The 25,848-nt window shown below is 50.9% G+C and overlaps 1 protein-coding gene across 2 annotated transcripts in view; it reads left to right on the top strand.

Annotated features, from left to right (window-relative positions):
* Nucleotides 1-25,848, top strand: part of Tmem104 (transmembrane protein 104) — a 56,348-nt gene that overhangs the window by 15,502 nt on the left and 14,998 nt on the right. The window contains exons 8-9 of one of the 2 annotated variants that reach the window (XM_074045196.1): nt 13-118; nt 22,424-22,517. In XM_074045196.1, coding sequence (XP_073901297.1) covers nt 13-118; nt 22,424-22,517 — 200 coding nt within the window. Of the gene's footprint in view, nt 1-9; nt 119-22,423; nt 22,518-25,848 lie in introns of both variants that reach the window. The other variant, XM_074045195.1, reaches the window with a different exon arrangement.

Below are 25,848 nucleotides of genomic sequence, written 5' to 3'. Positions count from 1 at the left end.
CTCTCTCAGCAGTGCCACTGGCAATGACTCCTGTGGCGTGGAGGCAGATACCAAATACAATGACACTGACCTGTGCTGGGGTCCCCTGCGCCGAGTTGACACCTACCGCATCTACCTGGTGAGTGTAGAGTGCCCAGCTTGGAATGCACCAGGCCAGCCTGAGTGGTGCTGAGGGTGCTTGAACCACCTCCCCTTTGCAGAACCTTTTCCCCAGAGAGGAGAGCCTACACACCTCCACATTCTGGCTGAGTACTGGAGTTTTGGCTCCAAGGAAATAGATTGTGTCACAAAGACTCTTGCCCCACAGTGTCCTGCTGACCATGCCTCAAAGTCAGGTGTGGTTTGGAGTTAGCATCCAGGATCTTGTCAGCTCAAGGGCCGTGGAGCATTGCAGACCTAGATCAGGGCTCGAGGAACACTCTGCAAAGGTCTGAGAATGCCATATCTTACATTCCAGAGACTTCCATGTCTTGACCTTACTCAAGGCCAGAACAGAAGTATATAGGCAGAAGATGGGTCGCCTGATCAGATAGGCAATACTGATCCATCTTACAGCTGACCCTGACTGCAGACAGGGAAGGATCAGCCCAGGCCTCTTCCTGTCATCCCCGCTCCCTGTGGACAAGGGAAGATGAATCTCCCCACTCAGTCTTGATTGCTTCATGCCATGGTGTGGTGAGGGGGGAGCTGAATAATATGCCAGATGAGCCACTGATAATAAGACAATACCAGAGACAGTTATTTATCTCTGCCTGCTTCAGGGGTGGGACTCAGAGATGTTTCTCTTCAGGTTTTGCCATATCTATTAATATTTTCTACCTCCTTTTGATCCTTCTCAGGCATAGCAGAGATTCAGGTGTGCTGGGTGACGCACAGTTTTTGACACACGGCCACTTAGCGGATTTGAAGCGGCGGGGGAGGGGCTAGAAGAGAGCTAAGCCTTTTTGGCAGTGGCCTCTTGGTGATCCCTATCCTGGCAAAGGTTCTACAGGCCCTGCTAACTACGTTTTGGGGGTCTGGACTTGTTAACCCCAAGGGCTACTGAATGGGTTTTGTTTTCTGGGTCCTACCCTGTGGACTCTGAAGGAGCCTAGCAACCAAAGCCATGGAGAGATCTGTTTCCTCTCTGCTCTCTGTATTTCTGAAGCAGTCCGTTAATGGTCTTTGTTTCTTCCCTTGTGCATTCAGTTATGGCTAGGAGTTTGTCTTGTAGTAGAATTGCATCTCTGATCTTCTGATTGCAGGCCTGGTAGAAATTTGGGAGCAAGTTTAATTGTCCAGTACCCTGCTTTACTTCTCTGGCCTTCGAGGTGGACACCAGGTGTGGCAGCCAGGAGAACTGAGACCCTACAGGCCTTTTAACCACTTAACATGTCAACAAACTGTGACTGACAAAATTAGCAAAAGTATAAGTACCTTCTGAATCTCTCCTCCTGCCCAGGGACCAGGGGGAGGATATGGAGGAAGGGATCCCAGGGACTCCAGGGAGGAGCAACAGCATCCAAGCCACTAGTGGGTCCTTGCCCAGGAGGCTACCAGAGTCTGTAGACCCTCCCTGGCACACTCCCCCACCTACCAGCAAAGTGGATACCAAGTGCTGGGAGTATTGGCTGCTGCCATTTGCTTGGTAAATTATTCAGAAAGCTTATTATTGTCTTGTTAAATTGTCCCTTGACTTGTTCCTATAATCCTTCCACATGATGGAAGCCTCCCTCCCCGAGCCTCAATAACTCTGACCGAACAGAAGGAACCCCTCAGGAAGCAGACAGGCATTCATTACTGCCTTCATCTCCCAGATATTGCACTTATAACTCATGGAGCTAATTGTCCCAGTGCCTGCAAATGCTCCAGACCTGGGAGGCCAAGGTTGCAGCATAGGAACAGGAAGACTGACTATCCCTCAGGAGCCAGCTGTCTCGGCTATGGGTGCTATCCCTCCCCTTGTCCCAGTTTACCCTGGAGCTTTTGCTGTGCCTCTGCTTTTCTACCTGGTTCCAAGGAATTTGAGGCAGACAAACCTGGGCATCGTCTCAGAGGTTGCTTTACAGCTTTGCTTGTGGCTCCCACCATTCATGTACCGCAGAATAACAGAGCCTGCTGACCCCAAGCACTGGGGCTTGCATCTCTTTGTGGCCTCTCCTCTTCTTGGTAAGTTGGAAAGGGAGGTAGCAAAGAAGTGAGTATTCTTCCTCAGACCCAAGTCCCCTTGCAGGTGACAAGGGCATCTTCCCCTCTCAGCTCAACTTGCTGGACTCCAGCAAGTGGCCTCTTTGAGTTCCTGGAGGGCCGTCCTTTCCCCTCGGCCGTAGTCATTCACATTTAGATCATCCATCCCTTCTGGAGATACCAGCATGCCTCTCACCACCAGCTGTTTCTGATTTTGCTGCCAGCCAGGCTCCACCCAAAATGTTCAGCAGGGCAGTAAGCAGGTGGGGGTACATTAATAGTTCCTTCCATTGTGCACATGTCTCTTTGTCTTAGGTAAATGATGCTCTCCCCGGCCTGCATCTTTAAAAGGGCCTAGTAATAACTGCGTCTTCATTGCTATTCTGGGATAGTATGTTCTGTGGGATAAAGATACAGGCTTTTATATTATGGCTTAATTTTCAAAAAGTCCTCGGAAACCATCTCTGCTGTTTCTTCCCAGGAAAGCTCCTGAGAAGCACACACAGAATGAGAATATCTGGGATATTAACTGTCCATGATTATGTCCAAGAAGGGAGCATTCTCCATTAACAGCTACTAGTCGCCTCCCTAAGCCCTTGACTTAACAAATGGAAAATTCCTCCTCCCCTCCTAGCACCCTCGACCCCTGGCCACTTCCTGTGACTCCCTGTGCAGCTGATATGAGTCATTTTCTCCTCCTTTCCTGCAGTAGCCACAGAGCAGGGTGCTGGGGGGCAGAGGGACCCTGAGTCACTGGCTGCTTCACACTAACTCTTGGGTGTCTATGCAGGCTGTCATAGCTGGAGCCAGCAGTGACCTAGGCCCTGTCATTAAGGCCCATGAGAGTTCTTATCAGGATCTGCTTTCAGCTGACTGAATTCTTAGGCCCCCACCACCCAGCCCTCCCACTCCTTTGAAGAATGAAATGGGAAAGGCCCCAGCTCTGTCAAACTGGTAACCTTGCCTCCAGACTGGAGAGCACCTTAGGATTCTTTCTACAGAGTTTCTCTGGCTGTGGTAGGGAGCAAAGTCAGAATGTGGCATTTCACTCCTTCCTGTGCTGCAGTGCCAAGGAGCCAGGGACCCCTGTTAAAGTAGGACTATGCATGACTGAGTTCTGTGTCTGGGCCTAGGAGGTGTGCTGCTCTTCCCTGTGACAGGCACTGCCTAGTGTTCTTACTGCCCTGGGACTGACATTACCCCATCCTGTCCTTCTACCCCTTGCCAGAATCCGTCCCTTCTTCCAGAGAGTGTTAGAGGGAAGCTCTGAGGGAACAGTGGAGACTCCCTGAGTGCCGAAAGCTTCTCACTTTTCAAAAAAGTGGGTGGCATCCACCACTTACAGGTGGGCAAATGCTGCTGGATTACCAGCATCACAGTGGGCACTGACCCAACTGAGTGAAAGTGCAGATGGCAGAGCGGAGCTTATCCTGGCTGGAGACCCAACCCCTGCAAACTGGCCATATTGAACAGAGAGCCCCTTATTGGATGCTTTGGGACAGGACAAGGTGACCCTGGTTTGCTCTCCTGCCTTGCACTCTGGAACTGTGATATCCACCTCTGGGGCACAGGTGGCTTGGAAGAGAGATGCTGCCTGTAGGTACATGGCAGATGCCCTGTACCATCTATGGACAGAGGTTGTCTTTCCCACTCTCTCTCCAGATATCCCCTTGAAGAAGGGTTGAAGTGCAGGGGAATTCTGTCTGCCTGCCTCTTCCTAGAGGAGTGGGTCATCCTGATATTCAGCTCGGGTTAGCATGGGAAGGGTCTTTCCAGGCATTCACCAAGAGCCCTGTCTGCTGTCTTCTGATTGCCTTTTGGCTCTGACTCACTCTGTAACATGACCTTTGCCCATGTGCAACACTTAAAACAGCAGGCAGCCCTCTTTTTGAACCAAATGTATTCTTCCTAAAACAGGCACACTCGAGGAGAAAGTATCCTCTTTAGAAAGGATGGAGAAGGGAATACAACGTCTATGTGGCCCAATCTGTGAGTGTTCCTCCCTGCCTCAGTTCATCTTGCCTCAGTGTGGCATGTTCCAGTGACTTTCAAATTTCTGCTCTTGATCTCCTAGCCACACTGCAGATTACACAGCATCATCCCATCTTACAGTGGGGAAAACAGAGCCTTGGAGACAGTGGTTTCCCTAGGGTCCCAGAGCTGAAGCAGACACCCTGGCCGTTTGGGCTCTTAGCCAGGTGCTCTTGCCCAGCTAACACAGACTTGCTCCCCATCACAAGGCTCAGGTCCATGTGCTCTGCTCGAAGGGCAGTCCTGGCTGCAGTGTATAGTTGGAGGGCAGGGAGAACCTGTTTGTCAGCCCTGAGAGCCTGGCATTTGCAGGAGTTTGGGACGATGTGCCTGAGCACAGTGTTGGATGAGTAAGCTGCTTTTGTACATCCCTCCTGTGTGTTTGAAGGCTCTGTCTCTCTCATTGTCCCTCACTCCCAGGTAGTGAAGTGGACTTTTCCTAGTGACTCAAGTAGGGTTAGAATTGAATGCCTCTTTCCAAGGACATTCCTTTCCCGTTCCATGGTCGGTCTGTACTTTCAGCATCCTCCACTGTGCCCTGGGGCTATGGCATCTGCTAATAACTGGGTCACCACTGCCATCACTTGAATATTCATTCTTAACTAATTCTGGGGCAGGAGGTGGCCTAAAGGCCTTCAGGACCAGTGAGGAGGGAAAATTAACATGAAGCAACAAGTCTGAGGAGCCACAGGGACTTGGCAGGGCTTGGACACTCTTGGGTGTCTGTGTTGCACACCTCCATAGTGTTGTACACTCAGGCCATTTTCTCCAGCTGTGATGTCCCCAGAGCACACCTTCAGGAGAATATGGGTTAATGCTGCCTCTGGATTTGTACAGTGCAGACCCTGGCTAGAAATGGGAACTGGTGAGGCTGGAAGGGTGGGCCCTGGCTTGGCAAGACTAATCAAGGGCTCTGAGGGGAGCAAGCAGTCTGTGGAGGCATCCTATAGGTTGGTCCCTCCTGGAAACCGAGAGCAGGGCCTTCTGCCCAGAGAACAGGTAGGCCAGTGAGCATTCCCTGCCGGGCAGCATCCCCTCCAGCTCCTATGATTTAAGTACTTGGCCCAGCCCCACACCAGAGCAAATCAGGAGAGGGTTCCTGGTGCCTGGGATGGGAACACCCAAAAATTACTTTACTGGGTCTGGGGCACCCAAAAATGCCTCCTTGGAAGGATGTTGACCTTGTGGGTCTGGGGCACCCAAAAATGCCTCCTTGGAAGGATGTTGACCTTGTGGGGCTGGTACTGACAGGGCTGCCCTCCTCTCTCCTCTCCTTTCTTTTCCTTTCCAGCTGCCTCTTGTTAGCGCCTCTTCATTCGGTTCTGAAGGTTCTGGATAGTTGAGTTTGTTTTGCCAATGACCAGCAAAAGGTCACCTTCCCCCAGCTAGTCCAAGGAAAGGTACCCATCAAAACTGAGTGGCTCTGTAGGTGCAATGAGTGGGGTAGTTCTGACCTAGGTCTGGGCCCCACTGCTGCCCAGGGTGTGACTCAATGCGGGTGCTGAGGTGTTTCCATGTGGCCCCCAGGTCCCCAGGTCTAGTTGGTCTCCAGGTCCAGTTGGTCTCCACATGTGCTGAGCCCTCTGCTGTCATCCCAGGAGTTGGGGTCTCAAGGAAGAACAAATTTCTTCCCCACTACACAGAAATGATGGTGCCTGCCACCTGTGTAAGAGCTAGGTACCTAATACAGAGGGAGCCCCACCTCCACAGTGACCTGCACTCAAGTGCTCAGATTGAAATGACATGGAAAGATTAGCTTGACTCTTTCTTTTTCAAGGAAATCAACAACCCAGGGACAGGCCTGTGTTTTTCCTTCTTTCTTTTTTCCCCCAAGGAGCTGTGTTGTCTCTTATGAAAGTGACCTCTTGTTTTTTGGTGTACTTACCCCACACATACACACACACTCCCTCTCTAAATGAAATTTGAGCTACTTGTCAAATTTCAATCCAACATAGGCTTGTCTTGCCTACTTTTGCCTAGGAACCCCTAAGCCCCCACTGTGTTGCCATCACCCCACCAGTGCTGCTATGGTCCCGGGATAGCCTCCAGTCCTCCCTGTACCTGCCCAGCTGCTGCCCTGCATTGTTCTAGACCAACACCCTTCTTTCTGTGGACACCCAGGTGACACCTTCCTGAGCTGCACTGTGGCCACCTCCTCCTTCCCCCATCCCCTGGCCTTTGGGGTTTGGTGCAAGTTCCCTCCTCCTGTTCAGGGGAGAGGATTGTTGTTTTTATTTTTAATGAAGCTCTTGGGGACATGGGCTCCGTCAGCTGGCATTAAGCCTGCCATCCATCATGCCCCTGTCCTGCTGCTGCCATAGCCAGTACCTGACACTCCAGCCTAGAGGACAATGTGAAATCCCTGTGCCCTCCTCCATGGTCTCCAGCAGTTCTGCGACTGGGGATCACCAGGTAGCAGGGTGCTGTTTTCTGCACCATCCCCACCACTTCCCACCTGCTAGTTGGGGTTCTTTAGGGGGAAAGAACCCCCTGTTTATCTAGCTCTAGCCAGATAAACCACTCAGACCCCCTGCTCATCCTAGCAGGGTGAGTAACTCTCTGACCCTGCTAATGCCTAACCCAGCTCCTTTGTCTAGAGAGTGACGAGTGCAGCCTTGCAAATTCCACATGCCCAAAGTGAGCCAGTTCACTCCCAGGTGCTTGGGGAGAGAGCAGCTTGACTTCCCAGGTGTGCATCTGTTTCCTCGCCCCATTCCCCAGGTCACTCAGGGAAGCCACTGGAGATGGGAACAGAGATCTTGTGTGCCATAACCTTGTGTTTCCACCCCCACACACTCCCAGCATGCTCCCATTACATGAAAATTCAAACGTGTAAAACAAACTCAGGAGGTGGTTATTTGTTACACAGTGATTCCATACCTCACAGAAGTACTCACTGCAGGTCTCCCTTACAAGTACGTAGTTTCCCTCATGCATTGAAAACGTTATTCTGTGAAAATGAAGCACTTATAAATAAAACTTCAGGAGCCCATCTGCTGTGTAAAGGGAGGCAACTGAGGATTCATGTGCACAGTGCAGAAACCCAAAGCCCGCTTCATGCAGTTGGAGAACTGACAGGTGCCTGGTTGGGGTGGGTATCAGAAACAACCCACCAAGGAGCAGTATGAGGGACATCCCCGCCCCACGCCACACTCATGCCCCTGAGCTGGGAAAGCTCCATGAAACTGGTGTATACTCACACCTACACTCAACACACAGGCCAGTTTGGTTGGGGAGCTTCCAAGTAGGTCTCCATGGGGAGTGTTCATCCCTGCCGGGGACCTTCTGCACTGTGCCTCTTCAGGACCATTTTTATGCACACTTCACAGCAATCCCAGTCACCCTGAATGTGATGCTTGAGCCCTCCTTGTTTGTGAGCCCACAATCGGGTACCTGATACACCTAACTTCCCAAGTCATTGTACTGATCCTACCTCTGCCCTCATCTGCATGTGTTCATGTGTACATTCGGGAATGTTGCCATTGCCCTCCAGGAGCTGGACCCCAGGCCGGTCCCACAGCTCAGTAGCCCAAGCCGCTCCACACCTCCGCACTACATCCTCTGCTTCCAAACCTCCTGTTGCAGGGCAAAGAGCTAAAAATAACTTTATAGTCTCTCTCTCTCTCTCTCTCTCTCTCTCTCTGTGGGGGGGTGGTGTGGCGGGCGGTGGTACTGGGGTTTTGAACTCTGGGCCTTGCACTTGCTAGACAAGTGCTCTATCACTTGAGCCATGCCTCCATCCCAACTCTGTTTTTTTTTTTTTTTAGTGGGACTGGGGTTTGAACTAAGGCCTTCATGTTTGCAAAGCAGGTGCTCTACCACTTGAGCCACACCTCTTCCATTTTGGTCTGGTTATTTTACAGATGGAGTCTCGCAAACTGTTTGCCCAGGCTGCCCTTGAACCTCAATCCTCCCAATCTCAGCTTCCTGAGTAGTTAGAATTACAGGTGTGAGCCACCAGCACCAAGATCCAGCTTTATACTCTTTAAGAAAATGTCCCAGTTATTGTTTTCAGATCCTCCTCCTACCTGTCCCTTTTCTTTTTTGCTTTTTGGTTTTTTTCCTTCATTTCATGAAAAAAAAAAAAAAAAAGCAGAACAACCTATCATCTACAGAACGCACAGCCTTCCCATAGTCCTAGAGTATGGTGGAGTGTGCCTCAGTATTTTGGGCTAACTCGAAGGAAAACTGTGCCAAACTATTTTCCTTCTCCTCTTTCTGTTCCACAGATCTGTCACGTGGTAGCCCTTCTGGGTTTGGAGAGGTTGGGCTGTCCTTGAATGAAGCTCACTTTCTGTATAGGGAGATATTATAAGCAGAACCTGGCGTCCTTCTAAACAACACCCCAGGCTGGCAGTAATTACTTGAGGAAAGCACTCACTCTAAAGTAATAACTGTTCCTCCATATAGTTAGCATCCCGGCTCTTGGCCCTGACCCTGCTCAAGAGCAGCCTGTGTACAGAGAAGAGCCATGTGCGTTCTCCAGTGCACCCAGGCCTGAGGAACGGAGGAGCCACAGACGCCCGGAGGGTTTACAGGCAGCAGAAAGGTGTGTGGGACGTGGTGCAGAACTGAACAATTAGGGTGCATACTAATGATGCCGTGTGATTAATTAGCATGATCTCAGGAAGTCTTGTGGATTAGCTGAGGAGACCAAGGTACATCTTAATAAGCCTTCACGCGCAAAGGGAGGTGTGCTGAGGGTGTTGCTGAGCAGATGCCGTGTGAGAGTGTGACTCTAGAAGGAAAGGGTCAGAAGCCACTGAGGGCATGCTTAGTTTGCCTATGGCAAAAACTTTCTTAGCAGGGGCTGGTGGAGTGGTTCAAGTGGTAGAGCACCTACCTAGCAAGTGGGAAGCTCTGAGTTCAAACCCCAGTACCACCCCCACCCCCCCCAAAAAAAAGAACTTCTTTAGCCACAGATCAAGATATTCCCTGAAAACCTCAACAAGCACACAGGATTCAGGGCTGTGAGTACCCTCTGACCTGTAATGTCCATGCAGTTCTGGCACTTTCCCCCTACTACTGAGGGAAACCATCTGCTGCCCTTCCCCAGATCAGGAACAAGGACTTCAGCGGTGCTTCTCCCCTTCTCTGGCTTCCAGACCACTGGCCAAGAATACCTCAGGCCCTCCTTAAGAATACAGATTTTGGGGACTGGGGATATGACTCAATGGTAGAACACTTGCCTTTCATGTGTGAGGCCCTGGACTCAGTCCCCAGCAACACATTCACAAGAATATGGATTCTGGGCTGGATGGTGTAGTTCAATGGTAGTGCACTTGCCCAGCATGCAAGAGACCCTGGGTTCAATTGCCAGGCCTAATGTAACAGATTCTAAGGCCATGAGACCAGAAATCTGCATTTTTGCTATATAATGGCCTTGCCAGATTCCAGACCCCTGGTTGAATCTGAGTCTTCCTTATAGAACTGCTTCCCAAGACCCATGTGGTGGCAGCAGTCAAGAACTCCAGGGAAAGGGGGATGGCAAGAGCATCTACAGGTTTCCAGCCTGGGGCCACTGGTGACACCCTGGAATGGACACGAAGGGTCCTCTGGGGCAGTCAAGGAGCAGCAGTACCCAGTTCTTCATAGGCTGGCTCAGACTCTTGAATGTCATCAGGAGAAAAGAGGCACCATAGAATCTGTTTGCCAGTGGCTGCTATTACCTGAAGGTGACAGGTACCTCACATGTCCCTTTGGGATGGTATTCTTGGCTTCCTGTGAATCTGCTGCTTGAGGGGGGCTCCAGACCCATAGCATGCCAGCTCCCCACAGAGGCCACTTCATGCTGACCACCAAGCGGGGAAGCTGGGGATTGCTAGCATAATTTCTTATACCCAGGTCCACAGAGCTCGTTAATCAGCCAGCTTGATGTGCTGTCTTCCCACCTTCCCTGCCTCCAAGGTTACTCAGTTCCTGGTCTATTTTGAGGTCAGACGTCAGCAGAAAAGAGGTGGAGCCAGCTTGGCCTGTGTGCTCCTCTCTGCAGGGCTTTTATGCCCTGGGCATCTGACTTCCCTTCCTCCCTCCAGCATGGAGCATTCCCACCTCTGCTGCTCTTTCTGCTCAGAGAGCATGGAATGAGGAAAGGAAGAGGCAGAGAGCCTCTCAAGAGATCACCTGGCACCTCTTGTAGAGCCTAGCATCAGTGCCAGATGGTTCAGTCACGAGAGGGTGACAGCCCTTCCTGCTGCTGTTCCCAAGGCAGAAGATCGAGGGCCAGACCCTAAACCCAAGAGCAGTGGTGTTTTAGCTGGTCAGGGAGATGCGAACAGCCATTGATGCAGGTTTGAGACACCCACATCTTTCACCTGCTGTACCTATCAGGTTGTTGGGATGTGAGTACCTTTCCCCAGGGGATCCAAGGGGGCTAGATTGATGGCTCAGAGAGTCCCCCTCCCTCCATCACTCCCAACATGGCCCACCTGTTCTTCTGAAGTCCTCTTGTTCTTAGGACTTCAGAAGTCCAGTCCAGGCCCCACAAAGATTCCTGGCCAACAGTGGTTTGGGGCCAGTCTCTTGTATGTGAGAGATCTCAATGCCCATTTTCTCACCCTTTCTAGACATTCAGCTTGGATAGAAAGACTAAGGTGGCTCTGTGGAGGGATTTCAGTAGTCAAAAATTGAGAGCCAGTAACCCAAGTCCGTGGTGCCCCAGAAGTTTTGGGTTTTGCACCTATTGCCTTGACCTGGGAAAAAAAGAGGGTATTGCTTTCTTCCAAACCCTGCCACCCTTCAGAATGCCTGACCTCCCCCACAGTCCTCTCCTCTTCTCACCGTGTTGGTTTCTCTGGAGTCTGTGCTAGACAGGTGCATCCCTTGCTTGCCTCCCAGCAGGCTCCTGGGCTGGCATTTTCACTCCTTGTCCACACAGTTCTGCTGTTCTCCCCACTGCCCTATACTCATAGTCCACATAATTAAAGTCCCTTTTAATCCTTTTTGGAAGAGAGAGAGTCCCACCTGCAGTCCAGAACACAAAGCCCAGGTGAATGCTCTTGTCCATGTGTGGGGTACTGTGTGTCTACCTCCTCCCCACGTCCAAGCTGGTGTCTCACAATGTGAACGTTGTCCCAAGGTCATAGAAACTGTCCGTTTCTGTGATTCCAGTCTTTCAGGCCTGATTTTAGGTAAATCTGACTGCCCCTTAGAAGCACCTCTCCATGAGGCAAAAATCTAAAATCCTCCACATGGCATGCTCTGCCCCAGCCTCCTATAGCCTTCTCTCCCATCCCTGCCCATCCTCACTGGCCAGCGTCCTCCAAGGATGCTGAGCACTGTCATGGCTCCTGGGCCCTTGGTGTGCTTTGGCCTCACTTCCCAGTCCCATAAGCCTCTTCCTCTGCACTGAGATACTTCTGTGACCCGCACTTTCTCTTTCTTTACCCCCTGCCATGGCAGCCATAGCGCTAGTTGGACTTTTAGTTACCTGGCTCCTATATCCAAAGCCCACAGGAGACCTCCTGCAGAGTTGTTCTGTGAGTGTTCGAATGACAAGACCACTTTCAGCTAGGATGTCTTTGCAAGGCCTGTGGCCAGACATCACAAATTTCACACAAAATTCCTCCTTCATCCCTTGCTGACACTTGATGGCCACTGCCCCAGCCAAACCAACTGCATGCACAGCTGCCTTCTCCTGTCCCCAAGGGACAGGTTATCCTCTGGTCTTCACCGCCAGAATAGAAGCTTCCCCTGAGCAAGGGCTAGGGTTTCCCTGTCTGGGGACTGAGTAGAGAGGATCAATCAGAAACTGTCTACATGCTGTGTTATGAAGTCACAGGTAAACCCTCCATCCATCTCCTCTGCACCTGGCATGAGAGCAGGGAATTAGGTCAGGTGCTAGCTCCAGGTCTGTTCCTCCAGGAAGAGCTCCCAGCTCCCCACTTCCCATAGCCTCACATGCTTAGCCCCATTCCACCACAGCTGCCCACATGACACAAAGCCTTCCCTCCTAATTCAAGATTACGCCTCCCCGTCTGTTCACCTGGACCTGCAGGTGCTGATTCCATCTCTCTCTGCCACACATATAAGGAGCCGGCTGTCCTTTATAAATCCTGATGGTTTATAATCATTAAGTAAATGACTGTGTGGGTTTTCCGCAATATTTATCTTTCCCCCAAACCACAAGGGTTGTAGCTCTGGCATCAAATACTTGGAACTCAGCCCACCACTAGGTACCATCTGGCTTTTCAGCTAAGAAAGCACAAGGGAAACAGTGGCCATGTCAGGCTAAGGCCATTGTAGCAGCCCAGCCCTCCTCCCCCAAGAGAACCATTCCTGAGAAGGACATGGAGGGGGTCCTTTCCCTAGAGCATGATCATGGGAGTCAGTTAAACGCTCTAAATAGGAAATGAGCTGTGTGTGTGGTGCTGGGGATGGAACCCAGGGCCTTGCACATACTAGGCAAGCACTCTGCCACTGAACTACATCTTACAGACTTTAGGCTTTAGATCAAGATGACCTGGGTTCTAATCCATGCCTGCCTTAAGTAGTGAGATTTTAGACAAAATATTTAATCCCTCTCAACCTCAGTCTTCTAAAGTGGAGGCAGTAGCCAGTTCACTGGGTGTTGGGATTCATCTGCTGATTTTCTGAGCCCTTTCTTCCTGTCCCTAACACCAAGCCTGTCTGAAGTGATGGCATCAGCCCCAAGGGAGTCTTAGGAAACCTAGAGAGCTTGGGGGAGGCTCTGGGTAGAGAAGAATGGGCAGAGCTCTTCCTCCCTGCCAAGAGCATCCCCTGAGAATGCAGCCCCTGAACCATCTCCCAGCTGAGGGCTTGAGTGTTTCACCCATGCTAGGTGTGTGGGATTTGTCCCAAACCCAAAATCTAGGGCCAGGAAGAGATAGGTGATGGTGGAGTTGGCTGCCTGAGGGCCCTGCTTGTGTTCTGGGTAGATACAGGCTCTGGCAGGGGCACATGGCATGTGGAGTTTCCAGGTGGTGCACTATCAGACTGCCCACCTGGTACTGCAGGAGCCTCCACTGCATTGTAACCTGGGCCCCTCCCAGGTAGCTCCCTCTCCACCACTCTGCTTGGTAGAGGTTTGGAATGAGTTTTCTCCCACTTTCTGCCCCCTTTTCCCATCTAGGGGCGAGGGAAAGAGATGTCATTATTTTGCCTCCCAGAGCTACCATAAAGACAGTCACAAACCTTGGGCCACCAAGTAGGAATCTCAGTATCTCATTTAAATGGGGCTGGAGGTGGTCAGAGCAGGTGGCTCAGGAAAGGAAGTTACAGCTGGGGTATAGCCCAGTGTGAGTGTTTGCCTAGCATGCTCCTCAGGAGTCATCCTGGATGGTGCCTGCAGCCCTGGACTGCCTATCAGTTTTTCCTTCCTTTCTGAGAGCTGCACAGCCTGCCTCACCGCTGCCCTGGGCCACCAGCTTCCAGAGTATTTGCTCCCTTGAGTCTGTGCAGGAGGCCCTCCTCTGTTCTCTCTTCCATGCTGCTCGTCCTCAGCCACAGCAGACTGGACTTACATCCTTGTAGTGATGTCATGGGCATGCAGCAGTGATGTCCACATACAGGGGCTGCTCAGGAGCCCTGGCCTCCCACTGCCGGTGTGTCCTGAAAGAGAGCAGCTACCCCTGGAATCATTCTCCCTGGTTTCAAGAGAAATAACATTTCCACCAGCATCTTTGCAAAGGCTGCACTGTCATCTCCCCAAAGCCAGTCTGTGCACTAAGTCACCGAGCAGGTGTCCAGTGACCCTCCCCATCTCACCGGGTAAAGGCACATATCTCTCCTGACTGGCTCCTGGTTGTTGGACTCTTACTTATCAGGTGGCCTTTTTGTTGTTGTTGTTCTGTTGCTCAGCAGCTGCTTTAGAACTCCCTGGGGGCTGGGATCTTTATGGCCCATTATTGCCCCTGCTTGGACCTTGGCATCCTCCAGCGAGCATAGACTTGCCTTTGATCAGAGCTGCAGATATTTTGCCTCTCCACTTTCGTGTACAGAGTGTGCTGGATGGCTCTGCAGCAGGCTTGATTTTCTGCTGACGGATGTGATAAGAGCAAGATTTATAGAGTTGACTCCTAACGCTCAAGAAGTATGCACTTGTTTAGAATAGCCCAGGCATCAACTGTCTGATGTTGTCTCAAGTTATTACCTGAATCTTTTAGTCTTCAGGTCCATTCTGCAGGCATCTCCCGGTACCTTCTAAGTGAGGGATTGGAGAGGGCTCGGTGGAACTGGGGACACTGAGACATGCACTCCTTTAAGGGATCATTCTGAGTGGGCGTCAGTACCTCACACCTATAATCCTAGCTTACTCGGGAGACAGAGATCAGGAGCTCAGAAGGACTGAGGTTCAAAGCCAGCCTGGAAAAATAGTTCATGAGACCCTATCTCAAAAATACTCAACACAAAAAAGGGGGGGGGCTGGCAAAATAGTTCAAGCAGTAGAGCACCTACCTAGTAAGCGTGAGGCTCTTAAGTTCAAACCCCAGTACTGCCAAAAAAAAAAAAAAAAAGGGGGGATGCATTCTGGCACAAACTGAGCAGACAGTCCTGCCATAGAGTGTGTCAGTGCTCTAAAAGGTGCCCCAGCCTCTGTCCTCATTACTCTTCCCGCACCAAATAAATGTGACTTTAGGATTGGTGGAAGCAAATTTGACAGTATTTCCATCATTGGTTGGGTGTCTGCAGCACAAGTTCCACAAAAAGACTCCTGTTGTCCAGGTCAGCCTGTGGCTGGGCTGGTCTTCAGCAGAGTCACTGATCATCATCTGCCCCAGGGATTGTTCCTGAAAACTCCTCACACAGTTTCCTGTAAACCACGGCACAGTCTTTCTGCAGAGCACAGCGCACTCTTCCACATGGCACAGTGCCTCTTGTCCTAGAGTTTTGGCAAATACGCTGCAACAGCAGTTCACCAGCATACACATGGCTGATGCTCTGTCCAGCACGGTACCTGTTCTCTTTCTCTGGCAGTCATCTTCTGCAGGGTGACTGGTCTCTTGTGTTTGGTCAGGAAGTACTTGAACTCTGAACTATTGTTGAACTCACATAAAGGCAGTCGACATCAAATAAAAACAATGTGGTGGCCAGGCATAGTGGCATGCACCTGCCTGTAGCTGCTCAGATGGCTGAGGCAGGAGGATCATATGAGTTCAGGGGCTTGAGGCCAGCCTGAGCAACATGGCAAGACCCTGTCTCAAAAAAACAAAAACAAACAAAACAAAAAACCCAGAATAGTATTGACCCAGGTTCTTTACGTGGAGGTCTCACTTGGCTTTGGTAGTGCCATATTCCCGGACCTGCGACGTTTGGAGGATGAAGGGGCTGGGATATGATAACTTGGTGTGGGGTCAAATAGCCAGGGCTTATGTCTTCTGGATATCTGTCATCTGTGCATATATGATGTGCTTTGAGAAGTTCAGTAACTTGCCAGGGCTCACACTTAGCAGGGACATTAGGATGAAATCCCCACCCTATCCCTGTGACCTGAAGTCTGCAGCCCTTCCATGGTCCCATGTCCTTTCCAGCTCATCTCCCTTTTGTGGGATGAATCCCCAGACACTGTAATTCAAGTTAGGAAAATAAAATCTCCTAAGCCAACGTGTTCACAGCCACTTGAGAAATAAAAATAGAGTCCTTGAGCATTTCTTCGCTACATTTCAAGGGCATGTTGCAAGTTCAATTAGTGATGGGTTCATGCTGAGTTGCTTTCAACCCCAATTAGCTTTTAACCCCTAGCACTCAACAAGGGCAGCCTTGTAGACCAGGCATCCCTCCCGTTATCACTTGAAATGCCCGTAGGGTCAGTCCAGATAACTCAGCTGAACAGTTGGCATGTAGCCATCTCCACCTGTACCCACTCCCCTGGGCTTCCTGTGCTCCAAAGCCCTTGTATTCTGCCAACAGCCCCCACAGATTCCCCTGTTGAGGTTGACGCCACTCAACCTTCCAAGACTTGCCTTGTAAAAGGTGCCTTTGTAATCCATGCTAAATTAAAGAAATCTCAGTTACCCTCCAGCCCTAGAGTAAGAAGGCACTGACTTAACCTTTTATGTTGAGACGCTGGGGGCTGACAAGTGAAGTCAGTCTCAGGAGAGAAAGCTGCTAATGCTTGAATTTGTGTGTGTGTGTGGTGGGGACTGGGGTTTGAACTCAAGCCTTCATGCTTGTAATGCAGGCATTCTACTGCTTAAGCCATGCCTCAGTCCATTTGGCTCTGGTTATTTTGGAGATGGGGGTCTCACAAACTGTTTGTCTGGGCTGGCCTCAAACCGTAACCCTCCCAATCTCACCCTCCTAAGTAGCTGGGATTGCAGGCATGAGCCTCTGGCACCCAGCAAAAATCTTTTAATTCTTAGCTCTTGGAAGCTCCTTCCCCACTATTCTGTGGGTATCACAAACTTTACTTTTAGAGGGAAATAAATAAGCAGACATTTAGAGAACTGCCATCTGGTAAGGAAGCAGCTCAGTATCCAGGTAGCATTCATAGTGGCCTGCAGGGCACAACACACCCTTCTTAGTCCTGAGCCTTCTCAGCTCTAGGGATGAAGGACATCACGTGAGCAATGCCTTTGTACTTCCTCTGGCATTCACAGCCAGGGATGCTGCCCCTGGGAGGCAGAGCTGGGGCACCCTCCTCTGGGAGGCAGGTCTGGGTCCTGCATCAACAGGCAACTGGCTCTTCTGCCTCCTTTCGCAGTGTTTCCTACTATTGCTGGTTGCAGAGGGTAACAGGTATGTCAGTCTTTGTCCCAGGGGTTGGTTTGGGATAGAGCTGCTTAGAAGGGTCTTAGGACATTTGTCTTGCATTGTGGCCAGCACTGTCTTTCCTTTCCTCCAAAAACAGATCCCCCTCCCCCACCACACACACACACACCCCTCCCAAACAGCCTTCTCCTTTTTTGCGAAGAGTAAAAAGGAACTGAGTGTTGTTGAATTTCACCGGTTAATGTTCTAATTCGAAGCTGCAGGAGCCATTCCGCCGCATCTCAGCAAGGGAAAAGATAACAGCAAACAGGGTTTGTTTTTTATAAGGAAAGAACTGGCTGGTCTGTGACCAGGAATTCTTTGGGAGTCCTATAAAAAAATTGGCGTGGGCTGGGGAAGCGGCTCAAGTGGTAGAGCACCTACTTGGCAAGCACTAGGCCCTGAGTTCAAATCCCAGTACCACCAAAAAGTAGTTGTGGGAAGAACCACTTCTTTGAAGACCTTTAGGCTCTCCATTTTAGATTTCTTCTCAGATGTCACTTCTGGGGGCCAAGCAGATTCACAGCATGGTCAGTCCATGGGGAACTCCCCCCTTTATGGGGGAGCTGAGTGCCTCAGGTTTCTCGCAGATGCACCCTTTCTCCTTCCCAGGGGTGAATGTGATGCTCCCTAAAGACCATGGGGAAACTCAGCAGTGCTGTTTCGATTTGATTTGCTCTTTTTTAAGTATGTTGATTTCCTCCTGTTTTTCTTTTGGCAGTGCTGAGGATGGAACCTAGGGCCTCACATATGCTAGGCAAACACCCTGCCATTCAGCTACACCCCAGGACTTCTGAACTTTTTTAGGGGAGGGGTTTGCCCTGAAGAGTGGAATGTTTTCAGGCAGCAAGGTTACTTCTGCTTTGTGTCTGCTCTGCTTCCTCAGCCCAGGCACTGCCCTTGGCTGGAGGGATGGTGCTGTAGGGGAGGCATGAAACAAGTTAGCAGGCCTGGGGTTGGTCCTTTCCCGATTCCAGGATGACACCTTTCCCCCAGCTCAATGTGTTCTGCACATACTTGGTGCTTATGCATCTCGTGTGCAGAGTCCTGCTGGCAAATAAGGATGTATTCTTTGCCCTTAGAGTGCCTACACTGCTGGGAATGCAAAGTCAACCCATACAGAGGAACAGCTCTCTATTCCCTGCAAGAATTAAGTTGTGTGGTGCTGACTGTGTGCTGGTAATTCAGTCAAGAGCCCCAAGGAGAACTGAAGTAACTGCAGACGGGGTTGGCACATGAGCAGGCTTTGAAGGTGGGCTAAATAAGGTGAAAAGGGAGACTCTGCCACAGAAGAATAAAGGCATAAGACTGAGTACTAGTTTGATGGGGGGCAGGAGGCCTTAGAGAAGGGAGCAGCTAACATGGGATGGGCACAGCCTACAAGGCTCAAAGTGAAAAGAGGGCCAGGTCAGGAGATGTCTGTTCTCCGTCTGCCACTTTCTTACTCTGTCACTGAACCCTTCCAGTTCCTCCATCTCCTCAGTAAGATGAGGGCATTGTCACCTGGTGACTTCACAGATGGGCGTGAAAATGAAATGAAACTGTATATGAGCACTTTGTGGCTGCAAAGAGGCCTGCAGCATCAAGCGATGTTATCACAGGGCAACTTTGATAGAGTAGGACAGTGAAAAGGACCAGCACTTGGGAGGATGGTGGGGTTGAGAATGGCTGTGATGGGCACGGACAAGTGGCTGGTCCCAGAGATTTTGCAACCTCATGAGAGACTTCATTTGGTATTTCATTCCTCTGGCCAGGCTAAGTATGCAGAGATTTGGGGACAGGGAGGTAGGTATTTGCTTTTGTGCTCTGATGTCAACACTCACTCATGCATTCCCACTTAGGACAGCTAAACAAAGGACAGAATACGTTGCCAATCCTGGGCCTGTTGTGTACATGAGCCAGGGTGGAGTTGAGTTAAAGCCTTTCTTCTCTGAGTGCTGAGAGTATGCAATCAGACCAGAAAGATATGGGCAGATCACGAACAGCAGCTTGGTCTTGGCAGATCTGAGCCGAGAATTCTCAATTTAAGTAGCATAGCACTTGTTGCTCTCATTCCAGAGCTGGTAACTGAGACTAGACCACTTCAAGAGGAAAGTGGGGACTGCAGTTAGTGGCTGAGCCTTCAAAACATGAGCAGACATGAGCCTCGGCACTTGTAGGCCTCAGAAAAGCTACCTGCAGTCCAAGGAATCTCCAGGCTCAACCCACCCCGTCCCCCATGAGACTGCCTGATGACTTCTCCACATCCTTCAGTCCCTGGTTCTGAAGAGCGGGTCTCCCTCCAGTCTCTGGAGAACAGAAAGCTGGGATACACATCAGGAACTCTCTATCCTATTCTGTCCTTGGGTCTCGCCTCTGGCAGAGACTGGGGATTCATGGCTCCTGCCAGCCCCATACTGGTGCATGTACTGAGGGTGCTGTACTTTGCCTTGCCAGATTTGGGACTTTTGGCCATGGAGACAATAAACTTCTGTGGTTTGAAGCCACCGAATTTACAGACTTGGTACAGCAGCCACAGAAACCTTACCTGAAATAGCTGGAAGTTTAGTGCCTGAGCAACTGGGCTGAACAGTGCATTTCATCTGCAGTGGGGAAACAAGAGGGCGGGCAGCTCTGTTAAGCTGTAGGCTCCAGAACATTCTAAACGAAAAGTGGCCAAGCAAGTGCTGCCTGCAGCACTTTGGGAACTGAGCTGCCTTGTATCCATCAAAACTCTAGCAGGGCTGCCGTGGGGACTTTGGGGTATCAAAGTGTTGCTCGTTCTTTTTTTTTTCTTTTAAGAAGCATGCTTGGTTGCTGTGACTGGTGTCCCTGCCTCTATAATGAGTTGGGCAACAGGAGTCCTTGGAAAGAGACTGAATTTGCACAGATCAATGGCATTTGGGAGTTAGAAAATTGCTCAGGAGCCAGCTAATTTATTATGTCATATGGGCTAGACTGGAAAACCCAAGAGGATATGCTGTCTCTTGGCTTTCTGTTTTAAGAAGGAAAAAGAAAGCACAAGGTGTCACATTTGACTGGTGAGCGGTCAGAGATGGCCTCTGTCCAGCTAGACCTTCAGGAGCCTGAGGCTGGTCCTTCTGCCCCAGCCCCTCTCTTTCCAAAGACCTCAGTAGCCACCACCACTCCTCTCTGTTCTGTCACTTAGATGCCCACTCCTGCATTTGCCGAGTTCTGGCTCTGGCTAATTTGCAGGGGACACCTGTTTTTAATTATCCTTGGCTTGAGGCCTGTCTCTTCCTCTGGACATCCTCTGACATGTGGGCTCCCGCCCCTCAAGGGTGGCTGTTGAGCAGTCTGCGAGTGCTGGCTGCCTCCTGGTGGGTCCTGAGCTTCCCCAGGGGCACGGCCAGCCTGCTCCTGAGCTTTTTAAAAAGAAAAGCAACACCTCCCAGCCACCATCCAGCCTGAACGCTTCTCTCTCCACCTTTTGGAGGTGTGTGTGGTTGGTCTCAGTACATAGGGATGCCCTCAGGGCTAGGATTCTGTCCCACAGGGTTTTATAAAATGGGCCATGTGCTGAGGAGGAGGGTGAAAGATAGACAACACTTTGCGTGAGGGCCCCTGGAAGACAGGGCACCTTCAGCAGCAGATTCTCTGTTGTCCTTGGGGATAGTTCTGATATTTTTATGGAATGGAACCTTCTAAACAGCAGTCATTAGGTCCCTGAAATGAAATCTGACCTCCCTCAAGACCACCCCAACATGGTACTCTAGCTCCCACAGCTGGAGTACCATGTGTCACCTGGAGGCCTCACAGGTCTGAAGCGAATCACCCACGCCCAGGGCACAGGGCACACCAGGAGTCTAGTTTCCAGCAGGCCATGGTTATTTGGAAACAGTTGTGGCAAGCGGCCTTGTATTTATTGTTCCACCTAACATTCACTTCTCCATCCTTCAAAAGAGAAATTCATCAGTGGAAAGTTTCCCTCAAGTGGTAATTTTCCTAAATGACTTAGTGATGGTGCCACATCCAGACTGGCTCGGCTAGAGGGGGTAGCTGCACATGTGTTCGTTCCTGTGTAGGCACAGCATAGCTGCCTCTGCTGTTGCTGAGAATCCCTTCCTCTGCCTTCCCCTGTCACCCCAGTCTGAGGAAACCAAATGCTTCTTCTCCCCGTCTCCCCCAACAGAAGTTTTACTGGTTCTGAGGCCCCCAGCAGAAAGCTCTTCTTTCCAAAAATCTCCCAGCCCTGGTGACTGCCAAGAAAGACTCACCCTTCCCATCTAATTAGAGCCTTTTCCTTAAGCGGCATTTGAGTCCCTCTGTCATTCATTTTCACAGTGATAATGGACTTGGATAAGAGGTCACAGCCTCTCCCATATCCTGCTTTCTGTGCAGAGGGTGTGGGGTTGCTCCTCCCCATCCTCCCAGCCCCTCCCCAACTGCCCGCCTGTCACGGAGACTGGTCCCCAGGCTCAGCAGCTGTGATGGAGTCACCCTGCTCACAGGGCCAGAGCCCAACTCCCACAGTTGGCCCCTCTCCCCACATTCAGGCTTCAGCACAGTCTGCCACATTTCTGGTGAGTGTCATTAGCATTAACGTGATAAAATGACACAGTGTAAATGTTAATAAGGTCTGATGCCTCGCCTCCTTCTGAGTGGCAGTTTGGAAATGGTACCATCATCTTAACTCCAAGAAGCAGCTTTTAATTCCTCTGCTCCCTCAGCAGCCAATTTGGCATGGAAAGCCCAGCTGCCCCCAACTCCTCCTGATCTACCGTGCCTCGCTCACCCCAGTTTCTCTTGCAGAGAGGGTCCACATTTCCACAGACCAGTTGCCAAAGTAGGGTTTAACTTCTTTTTTAAAACCTTTCTCCTGTTCTCCAAAGAGAAAAGAACTGGGCGGGGGGGCAGTGCCGCAGCACCTACCTCTCTAACCAGCCCCTGTCTCCACCCACAGACTTCACCCCAGTTTTTTCTGTACATGGCACCTTTCCTTCTTAATCCAGGACATTTCTGAGTGAGTGGCCCTGGCAGTGCCACTTGCTCTCCGGATGTCCCTTCCCTGTAAGCTGAAATGTGGCTGAAGAATGACATTCTGATTAATCCTTTCCTCTGCGCCCTTCAAAAGGGGCATCCTTTCCTCTGCCTACCTTATCAGAACCCCTTGTTCCCTGAACCCTCTTCCTTTTTTTGTAGTAGCAGTGAAGGCCTGGCTGGTGTGTTTCTTGTGAATCCTTTTGTACCTAACCCATGCTCGCAGCAGCCCAAGGCCTCCATCAGTACTAAGAGCACATGGTAGAATAGGCAGGGTCCCCAGGGCAATGCCTGAGCCTTGCCTAGAAGTGCAGAAGCATCCGAACAGGAAGCCTGAGCAGTGGCGGAGAGGTGGGGCTCACGATCTCCTATCTGCCCCTGACCCCTGGCACCTACCCACAGTGATGCAGTTGGACCACATGGAGCCTTGGCCAGTGCCCATGTACAGCCTCTTCAGGCAGAGCTATATATGCATTGTGTTGTCCCCTGTGTGGGGGCCTGCCTCTGAGCACTGCTCATTGCTGTTTTCATCCCCCAGGCTGTGTTTACCCTCCTCCTTGGACCTTTCACCTTCTTTGACGTCCAGAAGACCAAGTACCTGCAGATCCTGACCTCTCTGATGAGATGGATCGGTAAGTCTGAGAAACATCACGATTCTCTTCCCTTCCTCCCCCCAGCCCTTCCTCCACCTCTTCTGAGAGGCTGAGCAAGCTCCTGGCTACACGGGGGATGTGGATGTTGCTCCCCTTGACAGGGTCTGCCTGGACCTCCAACCTTTCCAGAGGGCATGGTGGATGCAGTGCTCTGTCTGCCTTTCATTGCCAGGGAAATTCAGTACCAAAAAACCAAGTGACTTTTTCAAGCTGGACTGCTAATTCTGGAGCCAGCCTCCTTCACATGCCCACACTGGGTCCTTACCCACACAGCCTGGTGGTAGGCTCCTGAGAGCCTAGGTCAAGCTGGGCCCTCTGGAGGGGACAGGAATGCACCACTCTGACTTCTCATAGGTGTGCTATGCAACACAACCATAAAACCCCATGGGCCATGGGGGCAGCTACTCTCTGCCTCCAAGTCCTGGACCATGAGGGTGTGAAAAGACCCCATCCATGATGGCTTCTAGCTAACTGATACCTGCTGAGGGAGAGCACTGTTGTCCCCAGCTAGAGCTTAGGGGTCTCTCCCACCCTAAACCAATTGGCTGTAGGAAACTCGTTCACTTTTGCCACACCATCCAGCTCCAGCCACCTCAGGGAAGGGGCCAGCTGCTGATCCCCCTAGAATGAGAGCAGGAGGTTGTGAGGTTCCTGCTCCTTCCCCCTTCCCCTTCAGCCACTATGTGCTCTGGGACACTTGTTTTGCTTGCTCTAAAAGCAAAAAGGGGGCTGAGGGTAGAGCTCAGTGGTAGTGCAATTGCCTTTTATGTATGAGGCCCTGGATTTGATCCCCAACACTGCAGAAGGGGAAAAAAGGCTGTCACTGTTCTGATAGAAAGGCCTGGACCAGTGGATCTCTAGCCTCCAGGAGCTTCCTCGCTCCCTGGTGGAGTTTCCAGAGGAACCCTCACTAGCGGTCCTCCCCAGCCCCCTTTCCTACTATATTTGCCTCTTCCACCTCAACAGGACTCTATGCGTGTCCTGCTGCTGTGCTGGAACCCAGCAGTAGATGACACTGAGGAGTTTCTCCTAGCTACTTCGAGAAATTGTGGCCTCTCCAGGCCCCTGATTCCTCCGACTCCATGCAAGGAGCCGGCATACCTGGGCACCCTGGCATCCTCAGTTGGAAGGGACTATGCAATCAGGCAGCCTGGCCCACTCTGACTTGCAGCATGGGAGTAGAACAGCCCCTGGGGCTGGGAGCTTGTGACAATGGGGTAAGACTTCCCTCCTCTAAGAAGGCTACATGTTAGTGCTAGAGCATTCTTCCTTATCTCAAGCCAAACTGGCCAGCCTATACCTTCTTCCCACTCTTGGTCTGTGTAAGGAAATAGAGCCAAACAAGATCAATTATAAGGCATTTATGAAGCCCCAAGAAGGAGTGTGTGGAGTGTGAGCACCCAGGCCTCTGTCACTAAGGAGCCTGTCTTTCCTCATCCACCCAATATGCATGCACTCAAGAGACAGGAGGATACCTGTCCACAGCTGGATATCAGTGAATACACATATGTATCCACCAATGGGGTACTGTCCCCAATGTCATCTCCATGTTCCAGAACTCCAAAGCCCTGGGTTATTAACATGACCACCTGGGGAGCATTACTTAGAGCCCAAGGTTTATGAACATAGCCTCAGTAGGGAGGGTGTGGAAGTTGGAGTCAGCAAGGACCAGAAATACATGCCATCCACTCTTCTTATTTCTTGTGGGAAGTATTTTAGAGTCCTGGACTTCTCCAGGTGTTTTCTCAGTGAGCAGAGTCTAGAGAAGAATGTTCTCTCTCTTCACCTCCCTGGCCTAATTCTGTTGCCCCAGCTCCTTCCCTTGCATGCAGGTCTGAAAGTCTAAGCCCTGCCCTGCTAGCACTTGGCTGTCCTCCACTGCTGGGACAGGGGCTTGTTTAGCACTGGTCCCAAAACTGAGCCCTGCCTCCTCTCTTTCCCCAGCCCAGGAGGCAAGAGCAGGCAGCAGAGGTGGGAGGGACATGTGTGTTTTCACTAGTATGATGGATTCCTGTGTCAGCCCATGAGGGGAATACCACCCAGATAATGATAGTTAACTATCCTTGTGGACCATGAGAAATTCCTCTCTGGCAAGTTCTACATCCATCTCAAGAGGGAAATGTGTGAAAGGAAGAGGAAGCTGATGGTAAACACCCAGACCTGGGTCGAGCTCCTGCTGCTGGCAGGTCCAGGTCCTGGAAGGCAGTTGCCAGCAGTCCTTGCTCCATCCCATTCTCTCCTCCCCCCAGAATCTGGCTGAAAGCTGGGCATGGTGGTACAGGCCTGCAATTCTAGCTTCAGGAGGCTGAGGCAGAAGGATCTTGAGTTCAAGACCAGCCTGGGCTATATACTAGGATGCTGTCTCAAAACAAAATAAAAACCTGGCTTATAGAGTGGAACTGACAGCTCAGGAGCTTTAGAAAATCAGCTACTGTTCCCCTATGGGAAGCTGCCATTGTCTCATGAGCCCATGAGGCCATCTTGCTTCTTTTCTCCCACAGGGCAGCCAGGCAGTTGCAATAAGCCCTAGGTCTTGTGGTTGGACTGTCACCTGTGGCCCCTTTCTCTAGCATTCTTCTGTGAAGTGGCCCATTCTGTCCGCCCTGGAGACAGCCTCTGCAATGCTGCAGAGCCAGGCCACAATGGCTCTGAGAGGGTCTGGGCAGGAAAGTGACCCTTAACAGAGTCCAGCTCATGAAGGTCGTGGGCGCTTCTTTTGGTGGCAGCGCTGCTATCTTGACCCCTTATCTTTGCTGCTGTTTGCCTCTTCTTTGTCTTGGATCTCAGAGCTAATGAGATGTCAGGAGTTTCTCAGATAAGTGCTATAGGTCACTGCGCACAGGCAGTCATTTTTCTACATGAGAACCTCAGATCTCTGAGCTTGAAAAGCAGACCTCCCAGTGATAGAGCCCACCCAGGAAAAAGAAAAATTGCTGTTAAGTAAACTGAACATAGCAATCCAGGGTTCACTTCCTAGCTGGGGAGTTGAGTCACCTAGGCATTTCTCTTAGATCAGGATCAGATCAGGAGGGGCTGCAGCAGGTCAGGAAGGGAGCAGAGGTCATGGAATCCCCCAGGAGCAGTCAAGCAATAATACCAAATAGGCATCCCTGTTTGTGAGCCAGACCTCTGTCTGCCTGCTGAATACTCACAGGCCAGCTCAGAGCAGGAGCTGGGCCTTTCTTTGTAGGCCAAGCTCACCCCTGCCAGTTTTTCTAGAACACCCTACAGGCAGTGATTTCAGAAGTCCCGTTTGTCCCCTCAAGCCTCTGCCACACTGTCAGATTGTAGTGAACTTCTTTTTCATTTT

The sequence above is a fragment of the Castor canadensis genome, chromosome 11 (assembly GCF_047511655.1).
Source record: "Castor canadensis chromosome 11, mCasCan1.hap1v2, whole genome shotgun sequence".
In the NCBI taxonomy this organism is placed as follows: Eukaryota; Metazoa; Chordata; class Mammalia; order Rodentia; family Castoridae; genus Castor; species Castor canadensis.
The sequence above is the reverse complement of the archived record's forward strand: the minus strand, read 5'-3'. Positions and strand labels throughout refer to the sequence as shown.